The following is a 22,498-nucleotide window of genomic DNA, read 5'->3' as shown; positions in this document are numbered from 1 at the left end:
AATCTATGTTAATTTATACATGAAATCTCGCCTCTACATATCATATTAATCAGTATTCTGTAGGGTACATTGCCACCTGTCATCTCTGTGTTAATTTAAAAGTGAAATCTTGTTTCACCATATTATTATTCAGTATTCTTTAGGGTACGTTCACAAATCTGTGTTAAACGTTAGTTGTTTTCTTGCAAAATGTAGTTGAAAAAAAGTAGGTTAAAAATTACAAATTTCACTTTGGTAACTTGGTTCTGTTGTGACATTTTCTGATTATAAGCGGGATACATATGAGTTAACTTCATGCCATGATATGCAGTTATTGCTCAAATGATCTCTCTTTATGTTTACATATTATTCTTACTTATAATCTATAATAATTTCCTTTTGCAAGTTATGAGATTTTACAGATGATTTTGTTATTTTGTCAGTTTAGTGTGGACAAATAAATTTCCTTCAGAAAAATTAGTAATTAATAAATATTACATTTTATTATTGTTGTTTTTTATTTTTCAGAGACAAGAATTCTAGTTCGAACATGAAGATTGATACTCTGTCTTTTTTGCACACCATACTTGTCCATCATTCTCCATCTGTGTTCCATCCCCACATAAAAGTCCTTGTGCCTGTGAGTAGTAACATTTAATAGAGACAATGTTTTTTACCTTTAATTGAACCTCAAATTAGAGGATATAAAACTTATAGAAGTCTGGATCTGGCTTCCACAAAGTTTACATAATGGAAATGGCATACAAAAGTGCATGCAGCAGTTCACAATTTACTAAAGTGTGGACTTTAAAAACTATGCCAGCCAGTGCACCACGACTGGTACATCAAAGGCCAGGATATGTGCTATCCTGGCTATGGGATGATGCATATAAAAGATCCCTTGCTGCTAATCAAAAAGAGTAATCCATGAAGTGGCGACAGTGGGTTTCCTCTCTCAATATCTGTGTGGTCCATAACCATATGTCTGACGCCATATGACCATAAATAAAATATGTTGAGTGCGTCGTTAAATAAAACATTTCCTTCCTTCCTTTAAAAATGGTGTGTAAGTGCAGGCCTTGGGCCTAATTTAATGTCGTTAAAAGTTCCTGTAAAGTTAAAGTTGATGCATGATTTTTTAACTTATAATATAGTTTATGTTTTTTTACTTGAATTCAACCTCAAATTAGAGTACGTAAAATTTTAAAAAGTCAAGACTTTGATTTCGACAAAGCTTGCAGACTTGAAAATGGCATTCAAACTGCATGCAGAACCTCACTGAACTGGAATGTTTATAAGTGCAGGTCTTGAACCCAATGTAAGGGACAGTATTTCAAAATTGTAGGTGCCTTATAAAGTATACAGGGATGGGATTTAGCTCAGTTGGTAGAGTACTCGCCTGAGGTGCTTGTGTCGCAGGATCGAACCACCTTGGATCCATTCAAGCGATTGGAGGTTTTCTCATTCCAGCCAGTACACCATAACTGGTCAATGGCCTTGGTATCTGCTTTCCTGTCTGTAGGAAAATGCATATAAAAGATCCCTTGCTGCTAATGGAAAAATGTAGTGGGCTTCCTCTGTTTGTCAGAATTACCAAATGTTTGACATCTAATAGCTGATGAGTGATTAAACAAAACAAACTTTTATAAAGTATGCATGCTGGTATGTTATATGGGAGTTTACTATATACACTCTTCAAAAAAAGTAGGGGAACCTGAAATATTAATGTTAATATCAACTATTAGACCGAACATACGTTTTGACCACAGACATCCTAGTAAAGAACGTTGAGGTCTGTTTATCGACACACCGAAACACATTCCATAGTTTGCACGTGTATCACACAGTTGCCTCATATATGTGCGTGGGGTGTCATTCTCGATTTTGACAATTTCCAGGAAGGTCGATTAATCACTGTGGAACATTATTTCTGTCAATCTTTTTCATTCTGTTGATCATACAGTTGTTATTGTTTTGTTTTTAATAATTTTTATTGTTTGAATTTGCAATTTACTTGTTATAAAAAAAACCGTCAACTTTCAAATTTCACTTCTGACATCAGTCGTCCTTCAAAATCTTTGGTGGTCATAAAACCTTCTGTAATACTGAACTACCGGTTGTAATGTTTGCCCAATTAATTCACTATTATCATATAGCCATTCCCCACAGCTAATATACCTTACAATTTTGGCAATTGCAAATTCTCCTTAAAGTTCCCCTAATCTTTTTTTAAGATTATATACAAGATATCAGGGCTTAAACTTAATGACAGCAATTGCTGTGGGGTGGGAGTATCACTGATGGCACTTTTGTGCCGCTGGATAAAAATTACTACCATCGGTAAAACTCCTCGACGACAGAAAAATGAATATAATCTGGCAGTGTTTGAGATTTATAATTTTGGGCAGTATCCCAGTTGGATAGTAACATTTCAAAAGCTGGTATCCCGCCTGAGAATTTAGTATCCCACTTAAATGTGCAGAGCGGATAATTATGTCATGCTCATATACCACGGAGGTTTCAAGCATGTCCGCACACTTAAATGGAATTCATAAATAACATCGTAACAAACTTGGAAAACATTGTTCTCATTCCCAGTTTATTGCTATGCTACAATCGAAATCACGGAATTCGTGAAATTCGCAATCAAACGGAATCGGCAAAAAGATTTGCTGCATCTTTTTTTTGAGTAATACGGACATAAATTAAAATTTAGCAGTTATCTATACATTTTTCTGACATTATTAATGATAAACCTACCTATATCAATTTTCTGCAGATGTGGAATCAATATCTCAAATAACATTTGAAGGGAGGAAACATCCAGGGTAGCATTAGACAGGGTATGAGTTGGGAAGATATTGTTACGGCATAGCATTAGACTGGGTACGAGCTCGAAAATACTGTTATTTAACTTCACCAGGCAGTAAATGACAACTTTCATTGTTTCAGCGAAAAAACAAAAAAAACAACGCAGGATTAAAAAAAAAACCAACATTATTATATGGTATCCCAGTGGGATACTGGGTTATTGAAGTCTGGTATCCAAAATTAAATTCTGGTATCCCCGGGATATCAGGATACCGCTAATCTCGAACACTGTCTGGTGTAGATTATTTGTCAGTGTTTAAAATTTGTACATTTGAAATGTGTCTATTTGCAACAACTTAACCTTATTCATTTGCTGCAAAAGTGACCTTTTAAAAAATTGCCATAGTCAGGTTCACAATTGCTGTCAGTGGGTCGTTTCACCCATGGCAATTTAAAAAAAACAAATGCAGTGGGTGACAAATTCTTAAGGTCGAGGCCTGAGTTATGTCTTCTTCTTTTTTTGGATCAGAATAATTAGGAGATAACCATATAGAGTTTTTGGATTTGCGGGTGTTGTTGGCTATTTGATCCTGCAAATGTTATTTTTGACCAAAGGCGTTAGCCTGACGTCAAAAATGAAACATTTGCGGGCATCAAATAGACAATAACACCCACAAATCTAAAAACTCCATATGGTTATGTCCATTGTAAACTGAATTGTTTTTGTACAGAACTAACTTTGGCATTTCTTGCAAAAAATACCTGGCTACAGTCTAACTGTAGACCCTTGAATCGTCAACTTCGCCTGTTCCAATTGCTAATGACATCACTTTCTAATGACGTCATTAGCTTTTCGGGTGTTATTGTCTATATGATCCCAGAAAAAGAATGTAATTAACCAATCACAATACAGAACACACTCCAGTCGGTTTACAATATTTTATAACCCTGAGAAATTAACAAATCACAATACAGAACACACTCCAGTCGTTTTACAATATTTTATAACCCTGAGAAATTAACCAATCACAATACAGAACACACTCCAGTCGGTTTACAATATTTCATAACCCTGAGAAATTAACCAATCACAATACAGAACACACTCCAGTCGGTTTACAATATTTCATAACCCTAACCCTGAGAAATTAACAAACTTGTTTTGATATGGCTGGACCAATTGGATAACGTTAAATTGTAATGCATAATGGAAGTTTAATTGTGTTGTATTTGACGATAATTATTATTGTTTACAAACCCAACTGTCGTGTTTCAGCCGATTGTCCACGGAAATTTAATTATGTTGTGTTTGACGATAATGAATATAGTTTACAAACCCACATGTCTGTGTTTCAGCCGATTGTCCACGGAAATTTAATTATGTTGTGTTTGACGATAATGAATATTGTTTACAAACCACAATGTCTGTGTTTCAGCTGATTGTCCACGCAAATAAGGTTTCAGCCGATTGTCTATGGAAATTTAATTATGTTGTGTTTGATGATAATGAATATTGTTTACAAAACCCAACTGTCGTGTTTCAGCCGATTGTCCACGGAAATTTAATTAAGTTGTGTTTGATGATAATGAATATAGTTTACAAACCCACATGTCTGTGTTTCAGCCGATTGTCTATGGAAATTTAATTATGTTGTGTTTGACGATAATGAATATAGTTTACAAACCCACATGTCTGTGTTTCAGCCGATTGTCCATGCGGTGGGTGATCCATTCTACAAGATCACATCCGAGGCTCTTCTAGTCACACAGCAGTTGGTCAAAGTCATCAGACCTCTTGGTAAGATCAGTCACTGTTACATAGGACATAGCGTCATTCAATCATCATCGTATGTGCTGCTCTGTCTGTGGGGAAATGAATGTAAAACACTCCTTGCTACTAACGGAAAAATATAAAGGGTTTCCTTTGAACATTGCGTGTCAGGATTACTAAATGTTCTGCTGTGTTTTCTAAATATATTGAACGTCATTGAACACACAACAATCTGGGGCCTAATTCACTAAACTTTTCGCAACTTTGCGATCTTGCAGTGCAATGCTAAAAGACTTGCAAAGAGGATGCTTTGTTGTCTAATAGAGCCTAAGAGACCTTTGTGTATTAGGTCCCAGATCTGTAGTTGTAAAAGACATATGAGAAAGAAAAAAAATACATTTAACAGATTTTGTATAACCGGATATATTCTTGTAGGCAGTAAATAACCCCAAAATTGTATACAAAGGTTTAAGTTATTGTGTGTTTTGTAGCAACCTCATACGTGAAACAATAACAACTGAAAATTGTGTTTTGTGTTTTAATGGAGTTGAGTATAATTAATAACTGTAGTAGGGTAAATCTTATTTTGTCTGTTCAAAATTGTATTATTTACAAATGACCGGCCTCGGTGGCATAGTGGTTAGGCCATCGGTCTACAGGCTGGTAGGTACTGGGTTCAGATCCCAGTCGAGGCATGGGATTTTTAATCCAGATACCGACTCCAAACCCTGAGTGAGTGCTCCGCAAGGCTCAATGGGTAGGTGTAAACCACTCGCACCGACCAGTGATCCATAACTGGTTCAACAAAGGCCATGGTTTGTGCTATCCTGCCTGTGGGAAGCGCAAATAAAAGATCCCTTGCTGCCTGTCGTAAAAGAGTAGCCTATGTGGCGACAGCGGGTTTCCTCTAAAAAAATCTGTGTGGTCCTTAACCATATGTCTGACGCCATATAACCGTAAATAAAATGTGTTGAGTGCGTCGTTAAATAAAACACTTCTTTCTTCTTCTTTCTATTTACAAATGTTATACTAGTCCTGTAATGTGGAGTCCTTATTTTATTTTTTGTTCTATCTAAATTAAATCTTGTTTTGTTGATATTGAAATTGAGTCAGAGAAACTTGTATTAAAGGGACATACCCTAGTTTTCAAACACTACGGTATATTTTTTACTATTAGAGCCGTTTTTGAGAACTGAAATCATACTTTACTTAGATTTTATGGTTTAGATTATCAATTTCCATACATTCGAAGTATTTTTGGTCATCCTGGTGTTTTTAATATCACAAAATACATTTCTCATATTTTAAAAAACACATGCGTCTGAGAGGTAACAGTTATGGAGTCGAGTTTTAGTCTATTTTTGGAGAGTATTTCACCATTTCAAAGTCACAGACTCATGTTTCACTCAATTGTAACTTTATCCAAATGTGTTACAGGTTTGTAGATTAACTAAACTTTGTGTTAATTTTCACGGGTTGAAACTAGGGTCTGTCCCTTTAAAATTTAATGTATTGACAACTGCATACACATGTAGCTGTTTTCAATTGTATTTGATATAATGGCAGATTATTAACAAAGAGAATAATGCATATGTGCTGTTTTCAAGGTGAATTTTATTATTGTTTTATTTTGCTTTTTAATTTCATTAATCTTTTATGAATTTACAACAAAAAAATTAATGTAAGTGTAGAAACATTTTAACTGTATTAGAAATTTAGAAATTGGAATTATTTATAAATGAAGTTTCATTTATAATCTTTTTTATGAATTCATATTATTCTTTGGATATGTTAAAGCAAGAATGTTTGTTTCAGATTTGAAAGTATCGTTTGACTACAAGCCGTATGTAAAGGACCTGTATGCCTGCACTCTGAAACGACTGAAGGCTGCCGACATTGACCAGGAAGTCAAAGAGAGAGCCATCTCCTGCATGTAAGTGTCCTCACTGAGAACGAAGAAACAGAATGTAGGGAATGTTTTTTTAACCTTAAGTTTATAACTTTTGCTGACATGTTATTACTTAAAAATGTTTAAAATTCATAAAATAATATCTAGCTGAGTTGATGGAGTGCTCGCTTGAGATGGATTGATCATAGGATCAAATCTTCTTGGTACATCTATTCTCTGACTGAATCTTCTCAAACAGTGCCCCACGACTGGTGTAGTAGAGGCTGTGGTACATGCTGTCCTGTCAATGGGAAAAAAAGAAAGAAGGAAATGTTTTATTTAATGACGTACTCAACACATTTTATTTACGGTTATATGGCGTCAGACATATGGTTATAGACCACACAGATATTGAGAGAGAAAACCTGCTGTCGCCACTTCACGGGCTACTCTTTTTGGATTAGCAGCAAGGGATTTTTTATATGCACCATCCCAGAGACACGGTAGTACATACCACGGCCTTTGATATACCATTCGTGGTGCACTGGCTGGAACGAGAAATAGGCCAATGGGCCCACCGATGGGGATCGATCCCACACCGACCGCGCATCGAGCGAGTGCTGTACCACTGGGCTACGTCCCGCCCCTTGTCAGTGGGAAAGTGCATATAAAAGATTCTCTTGCTGCTGATAGAAACACGTAGTGGCTTTCCACTGAAGACTGCATGTCAGAATTATTAAATGTTTGACCTCCAATAACCGATGGTTAATTAATAGTGTGCTCTAGTGATGTAATTAAAACAAACTTTCCATTACTTTGTTGTACATAGTTGTTTGTTTTTAGGGGTCAGATAAAGTGTAACCTAGGTGATTCACTGACATTCTGTTGTACATAGTTGTTTGTTTTTGTGTTTCCAGGGGTCAGATAATGTGTAACCTAGGCGACTCGCTGAAAACATAGTTGTTTCTTTTGTGTTCCAGGGGTCAGATAATGTGTAACCTAGGCGACTCGCTGATGACCGAAATGAACGAGTGCATGCCAATCTTCCTGGAGAGACTGAAGAACGAAATCACACGACTCACGACCGTGAAGGCCCTCACAATGATAGCTAGGTAGGGACCACCATTTCTATGCAACAGTAATTTTATCTATCTGTGATATTTGTATGTTTACGCAGCTCTTTACATTGTTTTTATTGAACTCTTGAATTTTTATATTCATGATGCTCATCTCATCACTTACTGTTTGCATTTACCAAAGTTTGACACCCAGTACCTGATATATTTTCGTGCTGGAGTGTCGTTCTGTGCAACAGTATTCCAGACCTCGCCACGAAAAGCATTAAGGAGAATGAGTAATTGCTCCCCTAATGCTTGGCACACACTTACCAATAACACTGACTTGACTTTCATATTGGTAGGAGTCTGAAAATATGCACCTTCACAGACCAGCCTATGCGTCTAGTCTTGGCAAAACAGAGATTAGACGTGACTGTTGTGCATTTCCCCTGCCTACACCTACCAATTAACACTGATGTGGCAATCAAGTCAACGTTAATCGGTAGGTGTTTTCCAAGCATAACTTGGGTAATGGGGAGCCATTTAAGATATTGATACCGTATAAGTTCACATGCAAAGGGAGCTAAAATGGCTCTTCTTGAACTGGTCTCAGGGGAATGATGGGGAGTCTGTGATAGCTCCCGTAAACGGCAAGATATGATACACAGTTGAATATGGAGTAAGCAGTCACCGGACGATCTGCCTGGAAATTTAAGAGTGGTGAAAATAACTCTTTAAAAAGTGAAATTCATGTCTGATCACACTTGATACATCACCTGACCTCTGACACACACACACACAAACACCCCTTTAGTCCCAAGGACTGGCCGGAAAGCTCCAAACAGATAATCAAATCACTGAAATCTTCCGAGTCATAGGTAATCTGCTCCAGTCATAAGTTAGTTACTTCTACAGTCTAGACATTGTTGTGTAATCTCACTTATCCAAGATATCGTGTGTTTAGCAGCACCATAGATAGCAGCCGTGCTGACTAATACGGGCAGAACCTTGAAAGATAGTCTATTTAGACAGGTGGCTGCTTAATACAGGTTGGATGATTGTGGTTGTGATCAACAGACGTGATTGGAAGCAAACGTTGATTGTAAGATGAGTCTGAAAAATGTGAAAGGAAATGGGAGGGGCAAAAATCCAAATACATCAACTAAATAATAGCACTTTGTGATACTGCAACGGAGGTGTGTTGCCGATTTAAAGTGTATATCTTAATAATTATTTCAATATCAAAGCGCGTTCTATGTAAACAAATTGTGGAGTTTTTATAATTGCAAGTGTTACAATAATTTTTTAATATGAATTTTTTTATTCAGCATGTGTTAAAATATTCATTTATTTATTTTCAGTTCTCCATTACAGATAGATATTCGATCCATTCTGGTAAGTGGTGTTTTGTTTATCTCAATGTCTTATTAGATATTTTAAATACTGTAATTGTGTTTACAGGTTAACATACATTCCAATCTTGTTTAAAATACACACATGGGAACATATTAAAGGCATACTGTCACGGATTTAAGGACCTTATTTCTCTAAAAATGGATAATAAATAAAAATTATATTAATTGTTGGAAACCAAATCTTAACTGAACCATGATGGAGTGAAATCCATGTCAACTCTCTCGGCAATTTTAGTTTTTGAATTATGGACCATTGCCATAATTCAATAATTTTTACAAAATACCGGTACGACAAAACACAACTAATAAAAATTTAAAACTTGTTGTCGCTAGTAATCAAACATTTAGTATCAACAATGCAACATGTCTTAAACAGTATTTCATTTCATTTAATTGCATTTTCTAACTTTAAGACAAGCACCTGACAGTACACTACTGAATAGTAGACTGGCCTCACGGACATACAAATAGCGCTTATTCACACCACGAGGCGGATCAACAGAACAAAACTGGTTGAAGAAATGTTTGGTTCTAAAAATCAAATGTGTCGTTTTTATTTTGTTTGTGAATCATGGGAGGTTACTCATCACGTACATTTCAGTAATCTGGAAGTTTTTTTTAATAACCATACTGTCCGGACTAACGAGGTTCCACTGTATGACTGTAAAAACATAAAAAAGTTTTGTTATTCATTTAACACGATGAATGACTATGAATGACTAGCCATATTTACTTCGTAAAAAGAAAAGAGAGATAGATTTAGTATTTTGGTTTTCATGACATTTGTTTATTTTTACTAATGAGATTGGTGTCCATTATCAGCATAAACATATTCTTTTATTTAAAAAAAAAAGAAAAAAAGGTAACGGTAAAGATTTGTAGATATTTCTGATTGCCTGACTCATTCCTCTCTATTTTATTTTATTTTATTTTATTTTTCATATTTAGGATGAAGGTGTTCCCATCTTGGCATCATTTTTACGGAAAAATCAGCGAGCTTTGAAATTATGTACACTCTTGTGTTTAGATGTACTGGTTAAAAACTATGGTGAGTTTCTAAGTTTGTTAGGTTTTTAAAAATAACTTGGGTTTGTTCTTTAAATTTGTATTTGTTAGATTAACATTTCAGAAATCTAAATAATGTGGTTATCTTTATCCATTGTAGGATAAGTACTTTATATATAACCTGGCACAGTATATTATTATTAAATAAGAAATTTATGTGGTCATCGCCTTTTCCCCCCAGTTTTGTAACAGTCTTGGAATTGCCCGCATTACAGGTCACGCGTTGACGCCAGGAATGATAAACGACATGATGAAGGAGATGCCACCGTTGATAAACGAGAACGATCTCCACGTGACGCAGGTGGGTTCATTTCTTCTGACAGATGCATGGGCGTCAACTGGTACATTGTACTGCTTTTTCTTTTCAACATTACCTGTCCTCAAACAAGTGCACTCTCCCCCCCCCCCCCAGCTAGTAATCTGGTCCGAACATCCCAAAAGCTAATGGGATGGCCTAAATTCTTCTACTGTATGCTCTCTAATTCCGGTCACATGACTGTAACTTTCTTGTTTTTTTCCTTCGCTGTTCAGTTCCGATGTCTTTTTTTTTTTCAGAGTCATTTCTCGGTTTTTCTTATCTTTATTGCTTGTGTTATGTAGGGAATATCTTCCTACATCTTATTACAACCTTATAGAGTATTAATTTTGGTATATTCACTTGGTTAAAACGTTTTTTTCAAAATTTTACTTGTGTGTATTTTATTTACGTCTTTATTACTAACTTATTTACTAACTTATTTTTATTTATTTATTTATTTAATTATTATTTATATATATATATATATATATATTTATTTATTTACGTCTTTATTATTACTTATTTATTTACTAACTTATTTTTATTAATACATTTATATTATATCTTTATTTAATTATTATTTATATATATCTATTTTTTGACGTCTTTATTATTATTTTCCTACGCCATATAACCGTAAATAAAATGTGTTGAGTGCGTCATTAAATAAAACATTTCTTTCTTTCTTTTTTTATTATTACTTATTACTTATTTATTTTACATTGTTTCAGCTGACACTGCACCTGTTGACGTCGATCTCACAGATCCACAAGGCCTCGATATCGAATATCCAGACCGACATCCTGCCACAGATTTTAATCATTATTCAGTCTCCGCTCTTACAAGGTGGCGCTCTGAACGCACTGCTAGAGTTCTTTCAGGCCGTCGTCAAGCTAGATCTCAACAAACTCGGATTCAGAGACCTTTTACAGGTATGAATTTTTGACCAGCCACATGGGCGACAAGTAGCCCAGTGGTAAAGCACTCTCTTAATGCGCGGTTGGTCTGGGATCGATCCTCGTGGCGGGTGGGGGTGAGAAGTAGCCCAGTGGTAAAGCGCTCCCTTTATGCGCGGTTGTTCTGGGATCGATCCTCGTCAGTGGGCCTATTAGGGTATTTCTCATCCCAGTCAGTGCACCACAACTGGTATATCAAAGGCTGTGGTATGTGCTCTCCTGTCTGTGGGATTGTGCCTATAAAAGATCCCTTGCTATTAAATGGAAAAATATAGCGGGTTTGCTCTGAAGACTCTGTTGGAACTGCCAAATGTTTGACATGCAATGATTATGAATCAAATGTTTGACATGCAATGATTATGAATCAAATGTTTGACATGCAATGATTATGAATCAAATGTTTGACATGCAATGATTATGAATCAAATGTTTGACATGCAATGATTATGAATCAAATGTTTGACATGCAATGATTATGAATCAAATGTTTGACATGCAATGATTATGAATCAAATGTTTGACATGCAATGATTATGAATCAAATGTTCTGTAATTATAGTGCCTTTAAACAGAAGCAACTTTTTCACACTAGACACTGTTCCATTGCTTGTATACATGTAAAAGACATGGTATGTGCTGCTGCTGTATGGCAAATGCATATAAAGGATCCTTTGTTTTTAATAAGGAGTAGCTTTCCCCACCCCCGCAAAAAAAAATATATCTATCAGAATATATTTATAATTCCTCCACTTTTATGTTACAAAAATCAACAAGAATATCATTGTTTCATAGATTTTATACAATAAATATAATTCCTATCTGGATATGAAACTTGCATTTTTAGTTTTTTTCATATATGCTGCCAGAACATGTGCAACTGTAAATTGAAATTTTGTTTCAGATGCTGATCACACCAGTGTATAACCCACCACAAAACCAACCCGCTGCAGCATTTTCCATCCACAAACAGGTGAGTGGTTTTTAGCTTCCCTGTCAATGTGTGCTAGAAAGTGGAGCATTTCGTAGACTCTTGTAATTAGGGTCTCCACGAGTACTTGAGTATTCGAGCACAGGCCAAGTCTAACAAGACTCGAGTACCCGTACAAGGTGGAATATTATAATCAACTATAATATAATGTAGGACAATAATTTTAGCAGTAAATAATCAGCGATATAAGTTACACAATAATTATATGATCATGTGCTAGTTTCTTGTTTTAATCTGGCCGGCCATCACAAGACTGAACGTATCATCCGGTTTCTAAATGCAATACAATGGCATGATTTCGCATCCATGTTCAGCACTGGAATTAAGATGCATAATGCTACTTAACTTTATTCTTTAATCTCATCATCATCTAGTGTAAGTGTCGGGTACTCTGGTCAGGGTTGAGTTTGATACTCGAGTACTCGAGTCCAATATTTTGATTAATATTTTAACATTATTAATATTGTAAGTGGCGACTCATGGAGGCCCTACTTGTGATGTTTGTGGTGGCCACTTAAAATATTAATAATGTTAAAATATTAATCAGGTTCACAGTATTTGTTGTATTACGTTCATTGGTTGACCAAATAAAATAATGAAAAGTTGCAAGCAACGAGGGGAGTTTTTTCAAAGGTACTGACTCTAGTTTCAGCCTGTGAAGATGGCCACTTAAGTTTAGTTAATCTACAAACCTGCAACACATTTGTTTAAACAAGGAAATACCATCTAAAAATAACTTGAGCTTGTCTCGATAACCATTACTTCTCATGCGAACGTGCATTTTTAGAAACTTGGGTCTGTCACTTTAAGAAAGTAGGTCTAGTCCTGATTGTGGTAACTTTTAACTTTTTCTCATTTCAGGCATTTCATTCAATTGCAAAGTGTGTGGCAGCCTTAACGGTGATCAGTCCTTCTGAGGCCACGAATGTTGTCAGTCAGTTTGTTAGTGATGTCAAGGTCAGCACTGTTTGTTTACACTAAAGGTGGTGCCACACAATATGAGTGCCTCGTACAAGAATAACGACGAGAATAGCCGATTGTGACTAGACAAACATGATTTCATTGGTTGCAGTGCAATCAACTTCTTGTACGAGGCACTCGTATTGTGTGGTGTCGCCTTTAGGCCGTTCTGCGATGGCATAAAAGGAACATATTAAGTAATCAGATTACAAGAAGATGATTTACAAGGAGAATATATGTATAATAATGGATGCATTTCTTGATACATATATATAAAACAAAATAAATACTTTTCATTGTATTAATTTTTTGGGTATGGTGCTATGGAATGGAATGCAACCAGTCAGCAGGGGGTATGGGAGACCTCAGAGACCTCCTGCAGAAAGAAAATGGGTTATGTTTAGGGTTAGGGTTAAGAAAATCATACAGTACAGAGTAATTAATTTTGTCAAAAAAAAAAAAAATCTGCCAAAAATTTGGGAGGTGCCATACCAGTTTTACCGTCTGGCAAAAACCCTGAGATATATTTATTAAGTATTCAGAAGATTGTGAAAACTGCAACCATCTTTGTTCAATAAGCCTATTTTTGATCTTGACATTCTGTGTACAGATACTTATGCTTTACATTCATTAAGGCCGGCTATAAATAAAGGTAACTTTTTAAGGTAACTTACTTTTAGTGGGGACGGGAAGTAGCCCAGTGGTAAAGCGTACGATCGGTCTGGGATCGATCCCCTTCAGTGGGCCCATTGGGCTATTTGTCATTCCAGTCAGTGCATCATGACTGGTATATCAAAGGCCGTGGTATGTACTACCCTGTCTGTGGGATGGTGCATATAAAAGATCCCTTGCTGTTATTCGAAAAGAATAGCCCATGAAGTGGCGACGGCGGGTTTCCTCTCTCAGTATCTGTGTGGTCCTTAACCATATGTCTTACGCCATATAACCGTAAGTAAAATGTTTTGAGTGGGTCGTTAAATAATAATACATTTTAAAGTACATGTAATTGTTACTTTTAGTAGCCTCATAAGTTTCTTATTTACTAATATTCAGTTAGAAACAGAAAAACTGTTTTGACTTAATTATAAAGCATATTATTGCTGATTCATTTTTTTAATTGTATTTCAGAATGCCAAATCAACTGATTCCATAGTATTATTTTCCTTACTAGCACTTGGTGAAATTGGAAAGCATTTGTGAGTATATCACTTTATTATGTAACTGATCCATAATATGTCATAAACCCATTTGATATTTACCATTATTAACTTGGTTAATAATGTTTTGCTGTCAGTGGGTCGTTTGTTTACAGCTGACAAGACTTGTACACCTGAGCATAACGTTTTGATGAGATTTAGATAAAGTGTGTGATGTCAAACTACATTTGTGCTAATCGTGATGACGTCATATTTCTGAACTTCAGAACTTAGATTTACTAAATATCAAATTTAAATGTTATTTTATAAGTGTTATATCATAAACAGAATTTGCTACTCGTGTTTTTAAAATGTAAAATGTCAACATCATCTAGTTAATCAGCATTTGTCTCGGCAGAGCCTCGGCAAATACTGATTAACAGAGACACGGTTCATATATTCCATATTACAAAAAGACTTGTGACAGATCCTCTATTTATTATTTATTATATACATGTTCAATCTTACTATAGTGATAAAGACATTTTGAAACTCTGTGATAAATGTATTTTGTATTGCACATGTGTGCAATATGGACCGGAACTTTTAAATGGGGAATTCCCTTTTTCTTTTTACTGCAGTTAGTGCCTTTTATTTACTGACGTCATATATGATTTACAAATGACGTCACATCGTATTTGAAACATTACACAAGGCTGCCGCAGAGTATGATTCTTAACATTAAATAAATCCGTGAAAGCCGTTTTGATCATAGATGTAACAAAGCGTTGTTATGACGTTAAACTAAAAACCATTTTTGTAAAACATAAAAGAAGGTATGTAATAAATACAGAACTTCACATATGTTGTTTTTGCTTCCAATTTATTGCATTCGTTTATTTTTCGAAAGAACATATCACTCAACCGCTACGCGGTCTCGTGGTATATATTCTTGTGCAACATAAACTTGTGCAATAAATAGGAAGTGAAAACAACGTATGTGAAGTTCTGTATATGTACGGTATCTCTGAGAAGACTCAATAATGCTAAAATGTCACATGACGAGCGCAATGCCAATTATTGAAATAAGGCTTGAACAGCCATTCAGCCTACCAGGAGGTTACCACATGTTCAGAAAATCAAGAAGAGTGTTGAACAAAAATGTGAATTTTGATCACTTGTATACCGTTTAAATATAAACTAAACATGCATGTTTTGGTACAGTACGAATGGTGATGTAAATACAGGGCTACTTCTGGCAGTCACCAAATTCACCAATTGCGAATTTTGAAAGCAGTTGGCAAATTTTATTTTAATTTGGCAAAATAATTTGAGGTAATAATTGACTTCTTTTTTTTAGAAAATAACTGTCGATTTCTGCAATGTTTGAAGTTCTGTAGACAATTTGGCGAAATGTTTCTCTCGCCTAGAGCTAGCCCTGTAATAAATAGCCAAGTATCAGCATGTTTGTGAATAAATAATAAAGGGAATGGTAAACTATAAATGAGTTGTAACCTATAGGTTACCAAGGGCCTCATTCACAGATTTTATAGGTCTGAATTTTAGATTAGTTCTTGATAATTCAAATGAATTTCAAAATCAAACATTTACTGTTTACTTATGTTTGTATATTTTTCAGAGATTTGAGTACTCACGGTGACATACAGAATGTTATTTTAGAATCGTTTTCATCGCCCAACGAAGAAGTCAAATCAGCAGCTTCCTACGCTTTAGGTATGACTTGTAAAAGTAGTTCAGATGAAAAATATTACCAGGGCTTCTAGAATTCTTATAAAATCCACTAGCCATGGGATCAGTGATTTTAAAAATCCACTAGCCATGGGATCAGTGATTTTAAAAATCCACTAGCCATGGGATCAGTGATTTTAAAAATCCACTAGCCATGGGATCAGTGATTTAAAAAATTTACTAGCATCAATAAAAAAATTCACTAGCCCTACTTTACTTTAAGTTAATACAATTTTACTAAATACTAGTAATAATTGGATATGTCACCTAAAGAGGGAGATAGAGCGTAAAAATATTAACATTGGGATGTAGGGTGAGAGCAGGATATACATATTTACAAAATACAAATTTTACTGCAACTTTGGACTCTCTTTTCTTTCTTTCTTTTTTCTTTTTTTTTCACTAGCCGTCGGGCATGGTAATAGTAGTTATTTACTAGCCCAACATTGAATATCACTAGCCATAGGAGTGGGGCTACCATAATCTAGAAGCCCTGATATTACATTTTTATTCTTTACAAAACACTCTTTTTCTTTCTATGTCAAATCAAACAATAATTATTGATATAAAAAAAAAAAAAAAACTTTTAATTTTTTACTGCAATGAGGTATCTAGATATGTTCTCCTCTCCGATGAAAATCCAAATGATTAACACCTCTAATCGCAATTAATAGTTGAAAAAGAAGTTTGTTTGGTTTATCGACACCACTAGAGCACATTGATTTATTAAACATCGGCTACTGGATGTGAAACATTTGGTAATTTTTTTAACTCATAGTCTTGGAGGAAACCGTCAATATTTTTCCAGTAGTAGCAAAGGATCTTTTACGTGCAACATCATACCAACAGGACATCACTTACCACAGCCTTTTGATATATCAGTCGTCGCCTGACTGGAACAAGAAATATTATTAATAGTTATATTATTAATAATAATGATGTGTGTCATAATTTAAAAGCATGTGGGTGCAGTTGTTTTTAGGGGTGGGTGAATTACGGAGGTGGCTGGTTGTTGTTGTTGTTGAAAGAAATGACATGACAGTTACTTTGAAATCCAACTTTTAAGTATTGCATGTTTTATTTTCAGGTAATATTAGTGTTGGCAATTTGCCCAAGTTTTTGCCGTTCGTGCTTCAGGAAATTGAAAACCAGCCAAAGAGACAGTATCTGCTGTTACACTCTCTTAAAGAGGTAATGTTTAAATCATTTCACAGAGTAATTTACCATTATATCACGGAACATGGTTACTGATTTGAAGAAGGAAGTGTACGAGCATTAATTAAACTTGTAAAAACTGTGAAGATTGTGTGTTATTTCTCTTAGATTCATTGAGGTATGAAAAAAACAAAAAGCATATGCAAACTGTTTGAATCGGCAAAGCTGTTTACACATGTTTGACATCCTTTTTTCTGTTCATAACCTGATGAACGTAAAAAAAAAAAAACCCAGATAATCATTGTAATTAAATTTGAAAAATATTTATCAGAAAACTTACAAACAATATCTTATATAATATATAGAGGATACTCACAGAGTGTCGTATATCATAATTTACCAGCACGAGTTGAAAAAAGTATAAAATCCGAGGCTTGCCGAAGATTTTTATACTTTTATCAACGAATGCTGATAAATTGATTTATCACAAGACACGAGAGGGGTATTCTTTTTATCATCCATTATTATTCAATGTCAGAAATGTGGGTTGAATGTCACTATATTTAGCAGAGGTAGACTCGTTTAGCATTGAAACATACACAGTGACATAACAAAAAGAAGCAATATCTCCTAGGGGAATATAACAGGAGATATCGCATATTGTAAACTGATGGCGAGTGTGTTCTGTATTGTGATTGGTTAATTACATTCTTTTTCTGTGATAACATAGACAATAACTCCCGGAAAGTGATGTCATTAGCAATTGGAACAGGCGAATTTAACGATTCAAGGGTCTACAGTTGGATTGTAGCCAGGTATTTTTTTCAAGAAACATCAAATATACAGTTAGTTCCGTTGTAAAACGAACCAGTTGACAATGGACATAACCATATTGAGTTTTTATTTTTGCAGGTGTTATTGTCTATTTTGCAGGTGTTATTGCAGATGCCCGCAAATATTTCATTTTTAACCTCAGGCTAACACCTTCAGTCAAAAATGACATTTGCGGGATCAAATAGACAATAACACCCGCAAATCTAAAAACTCGCTATGGTTATCTCCTAATTATAGTGCCAGTGATATCTCTTAGAAAAGCCTTTGATGGATGATAAATATATTGAGTTACTTGTGTTACATAAGTTGTGTATTCTTTGTTTGATTTCAGATAATCAGTTGTGAATCATCGTCTCCTTCCGGTGTTGAAACTCTCAGTCCTTACGTTCAGACAATCTGGTCAGTGGTAAATCTTGTAATATGACATTCCATTCCTCTCTCTCTGTCTATGTTTGACAGGTCGATGTCGTTTATCATCTCTATGACATTCCATTCCTCTCTCTCTGTCTGTTTGACAGGTCGATGTCGTTTATCATCTCTAGGACATTCCATTCCTCTCTCTCTGTCTATGTTTGACAGGTCGATGTCGTTTATCATCTCTAGGACATTCCATTCCTCTCTCTCTGTCTATGTTTGACAGGTCGATGTCGTTTATCATCTCTATGACATTCCATTCCTCTCTCTCTGTCTATGTTTGACAGGTCGATGTCGTTTATCATCTCTATGACATTCCATTCCTCTCTCTCTGTCTGTTTGACAGGTCGATGTCGTTTATCATCTCTATGACATTCCATTCCTCTCTCTCTGTCTATGTTTGACAGGTTGATGTCGTTTATCATCTCTATGACATTCCATTCCTCTCTCTCTGTCTATGTTTGACAGGTCGATGTTGTTTATCATCTCTATGTTTGTGTTTGTCCAAGCTATGTCGTTTAACATCTGCGTGTGTCTATATTGACAGGTCAATGTTGTTTATCATCTCTTTATGTTTGTGTTTGTCCAAGCTATGTCGTTTAACATCTGCGTGTGTCTATATTGACAGGTCAGTGTTGTTTATCATCTCTCTATGTTTGTGTTTGTCCAAGCTATGTCGTTTAACATCTGCGTGTGTCTATATTGACAGGTCAATGTTGTTTGTCATCTCTCTATGTTTGTGTTTGTCCAAGCTATGTCGTTTAACATCTGCGTGTGTCTATATTGACAGGTCAATGTTGTTTGTCATCTCTTTATGTTTGTGTTTGTCCAAGCTATGTCGTTTAACATCTGTGTGTGTCTATATTGACAGGTCAATGCCGTTTAACATCTCTCTATGTTTGTGTTTGTCCAAGCTATGTCGTTTAATATCTGTGTGTGTCTATATTGACAGGTCAATGTCGTTTAACATCTCTCTATGTTTGTGTTTGTCCAAGCTATGTCGTTTAACATCTGCGTGTGTCTATATTGACAGGTCAATGTTGTTTATCATCTCTTTATGTTTGTGTTTGTCCAAGCTATGTCGTTTAACATCTGTGTGTGTCTATATTGACAGGTCAATGTCGTTTAACATCTCTCTATGTTTGTGTTTGTCCAAGCTATGTCGTTTAACATCTGTGTGTGTGTATATTGACAGGTCAATGTCGTTTAACATCTCTCTATGTTTGTGTTTGTCCAAGCTATGTCGTTTAACATCTGTGTGTGTCTATATTGACAGGTCAATGTTGTTTATCATCTCTTTATGTTTGTGTTTGTCCAAGCTATGTCGTTTAACATCTGTGTGTGTCTATATTGACAGGTCAATGTCGTTTAACATCTCTCTATGTTTGTGTTTGTCCAAGCTATGTCGTTTAATATCTGTGTGTGTCTATATTGACAGGTCAATGTTGTTTATCATCTCTCTATGTTTGTGTTTGTCCAAGCTATGTCGTTTAACATCTGTGTGTGTCTATATTGACAGGTCAATGTCGTTTAACATCTCTCTATGTTTGTGTTTGTCCAAGCTATGTCGTTTAACATCTGTGTGTGTGTATATTGACAGGTCAATGTTGTTTATCATCTCTCTATGTTTGTGTTTGTTCAAGCTATGTCGTTTAACATCTGTGTGTGTCTATATTGACAGGTCAATGTCGTTTAACATCTCTCTATGTTTGTGTTTGTCCAAGCTATGTCGTTTAACATCTGTGTGTGTGTATATTGACAGGTCAATGTTGTTTATCATCTCTTTATGTTTGTGTTTGTCCAAGCTATGTCGTTTAACATCTGTGTGTGTCTATATTGACAGGTCAATGTCGTTTAACATCTCTCTATGTTTGTTTTTGTCCAAGCTATGTCGTTTAACATCTGTGTGTCTATATTGACAGGTCAATGTTTAACATCTCTACGTTTGTCAGGTCCATGTTGTGTAACATGTTTGTCAGGTCAATGTCTAACATCTGTCTATGTCTATATTGACAGGTCAGTCTTGTTTAACATCTGTCAGGTCAGTGTTTATTAATGTCTTTATGTTTATCAGGTCTGTATTGACAGGCCATTGTTGTTTAACATCTGTCTATGTTTATGTTTGACAGATCAATGTTGTTTTCATCTGTCTGTGTTTGACAGTTCAGTGTTGTTTAACATGTCTGGCTGACAGGTCTATGTTGTTTAACATCGTTTGTCAGGTCAATGTTTAATATCTTTCTATGTCTATTTTGACAGGTCGATGTTGTTTAACATCTGTCTATATTGTCATGTCAATGTTTAACATGTTTTCTCTGTCTATATTGACAGGTCAATGTTGTTTAATGTCTGTCAGGTCAATATTGTTTAACATCTCTGTTTGACAGGTCAATGTTGTTTAACATCTGTCTGTTTGACAGATCAATGTTGTTTAACATCTGTCTGTCTATATTTGACAGGTCAGTGTTGTTTAACATTTGATTGTCTATGTTTGACAGGTCAGTGTTGTTTAACATCTGTTTGTCTATGTTTGACAGGTCCATATTGTTAACATCTGTATCTATGTTTGACAGGTCCATGTTATTTAACCATTGTGAATGTCCAGAAGAAGGGACGCGGAACGTCGTGTCGGAATGTCTCGGTAAACTCACCCTCATCGACCCAGCAAACCTCCTGGGCAATCTGAGACAACACCTCGATATCCCGTCGGCCCTAACGCGAAGTACGGTCGTCACAGCCATCAAATTCACCATTTCCGATCAGGTAGGTGTCTGACTTGTTACTGACTGGCACAGCAACTGTTAAAACTGCATTTACCAGAGGTATAGATATAAAATATGGGGGCAGATTTATGAAAGGCTGTTTTTCTTAAACACTGGTGTTTAAGCTTTGGAAATACGTGTAGTTACACATGCGTAAGACAAAAACAGACTTTGTAAATTTAGCTCCCACTTTCTTACAGTGAAGATAACACTTTCTACAGTGACGATAACACATTTTAGATTGAAATAGTGACATTTTCACTCTAAAATGTGTTATTATCACTGAGTGACTGATAACACTTTTATTTCACTAATATTTTAAGATATTTCACTAAATGTTATATAATATGATTATTGACACTTTATTGTGAGGATGTATCGGTGATTTCCTAAATAATATGTATATTTGGATATTTTCAATTTCAGAGTATTGATACTCCACTGGCAGGATGTATTGGTGACTTCCTAAATAATATGTTTATGTGGATATTTCAGCCTTGAAGTGTTGATACTCTTATTGCGAGAATGAATCAGTGATTTACTAAATATGTATATTTGGATATTTTCAGCCTCAAGGTATTGACACTTTATTGCGAGGATGTTTCAGTGATTTCTTAAATTTGAATATATTTGAACATTTTCAACCTCAAGGTATTGATACTTTATTGCAATGATGTATCGATGATTTCCTAAATATGTATATTGTGTTATTTTCAGCCTCAAGGTATTGATACACTGTTGCGAGGATGTATCGGTGATTTCCTAAAGACACTGCACGACCCTGACCTGAACGTGCGAAGGGTTGCCCTGGTTACGTTCAACTCTGCCGCACACAATAAACCTTCTCTTATCAGAGATCTGTTGGATTCAGTGCTGCCTCACTTGTATAACGAAACCAAAGTTAGGGTAAGTGTGGAGTATATTTATGTTTACGTCTTAATAATAATGAGACTGTCCTAAGATTGTTAAGATGTTTGCTTTTTAATGACTAAAATTACGTATTAACACATTTTATTTAATGTTGTTTATGGGGACGGGAATTAGTTCAGTCGGTGGAGTGCTCGCTTGAGGTGCTTTGTTGCAGGATCGAATCATCTTGGTGGATCCATTCAACCGATTGGGTTTTATCTCGTTAAACCAGTGCACCACAACTATGCTTTGTGCTTTCCTGTCTGTGGGGAAAATGCATATATAAAAGATCACTTGCCAATGTTTCTGCCAGAAGGAAATTTTTGGCACTATGGAATTGAATGCAACCA

General features: G+C 35.4%; 1 protein-coding gene across 1 annotated transcript in view; it reads left to right on the top strand.

The window, feature by feature from the left end:
- Positions 1-22,498, top strand: part of LOC121376910 (cullin-associated NEDD8-dissociated protein 1-like) — a 57,326-nt gene that overhangs the window by 25,218 nt on the left and 9,610 nt on the right. The window contains 16 exon segments of the mRNA XM_041504695.1: positions 508-619; positions 4,495-4,588; positions 6,377-6,494; positions 7,430-7,561; positions 8,869-8,902; positions 9,871-9,970; positions 10,203-10,288; positions 11,017-11,217; positions 12,143-12,211; positions 13,091-13,186; positions 14,318-14,385; positions 15,965-16,059; positions 17,162-17,265; positions 18,395-18,462; positions 21,051-21,240; positions 21,957-22,145. Of these exon segments, the coding sequence (XP_041360629.1) occupies positions 508-619; positions 4,495-4,588; positions 6,377-6,494; positions 7,430-7,561; positions 8,869-8,902; positions 9,871-9,970; positions 10,203-10,288; positions 11,017-11,217; positions 12,143-12,211; positions 13,091-13,186; positions 14,318-14,385; positions 15,965-16,059; positions 17,162-17,265; positions 18,395-18,462; positions 21,051-21,240; positions 21,957-22,145 (1,756 nt within the window).

This window comes from Gigantopelta aegis, chromosome 7 (genome assembly GCF_016097555.1).
Source record: "Gigantopelta aegis isolate Gae_Host chromosome 7, Gae_host_genome, whole genome shotgun sequence".
Taxonomy (NCBI): Eukaryota; Metazoa; Mollusca; class Gastropoda; order Neomphalida; family Peltospiridae; genus Gigantopelta; species Gigantopelta aegis.
The sequence above is the reverse complement of the archived record's forward strand: the minus strand, read 5'-3'. Positions and strand labels throughout refer to the sequence as shown.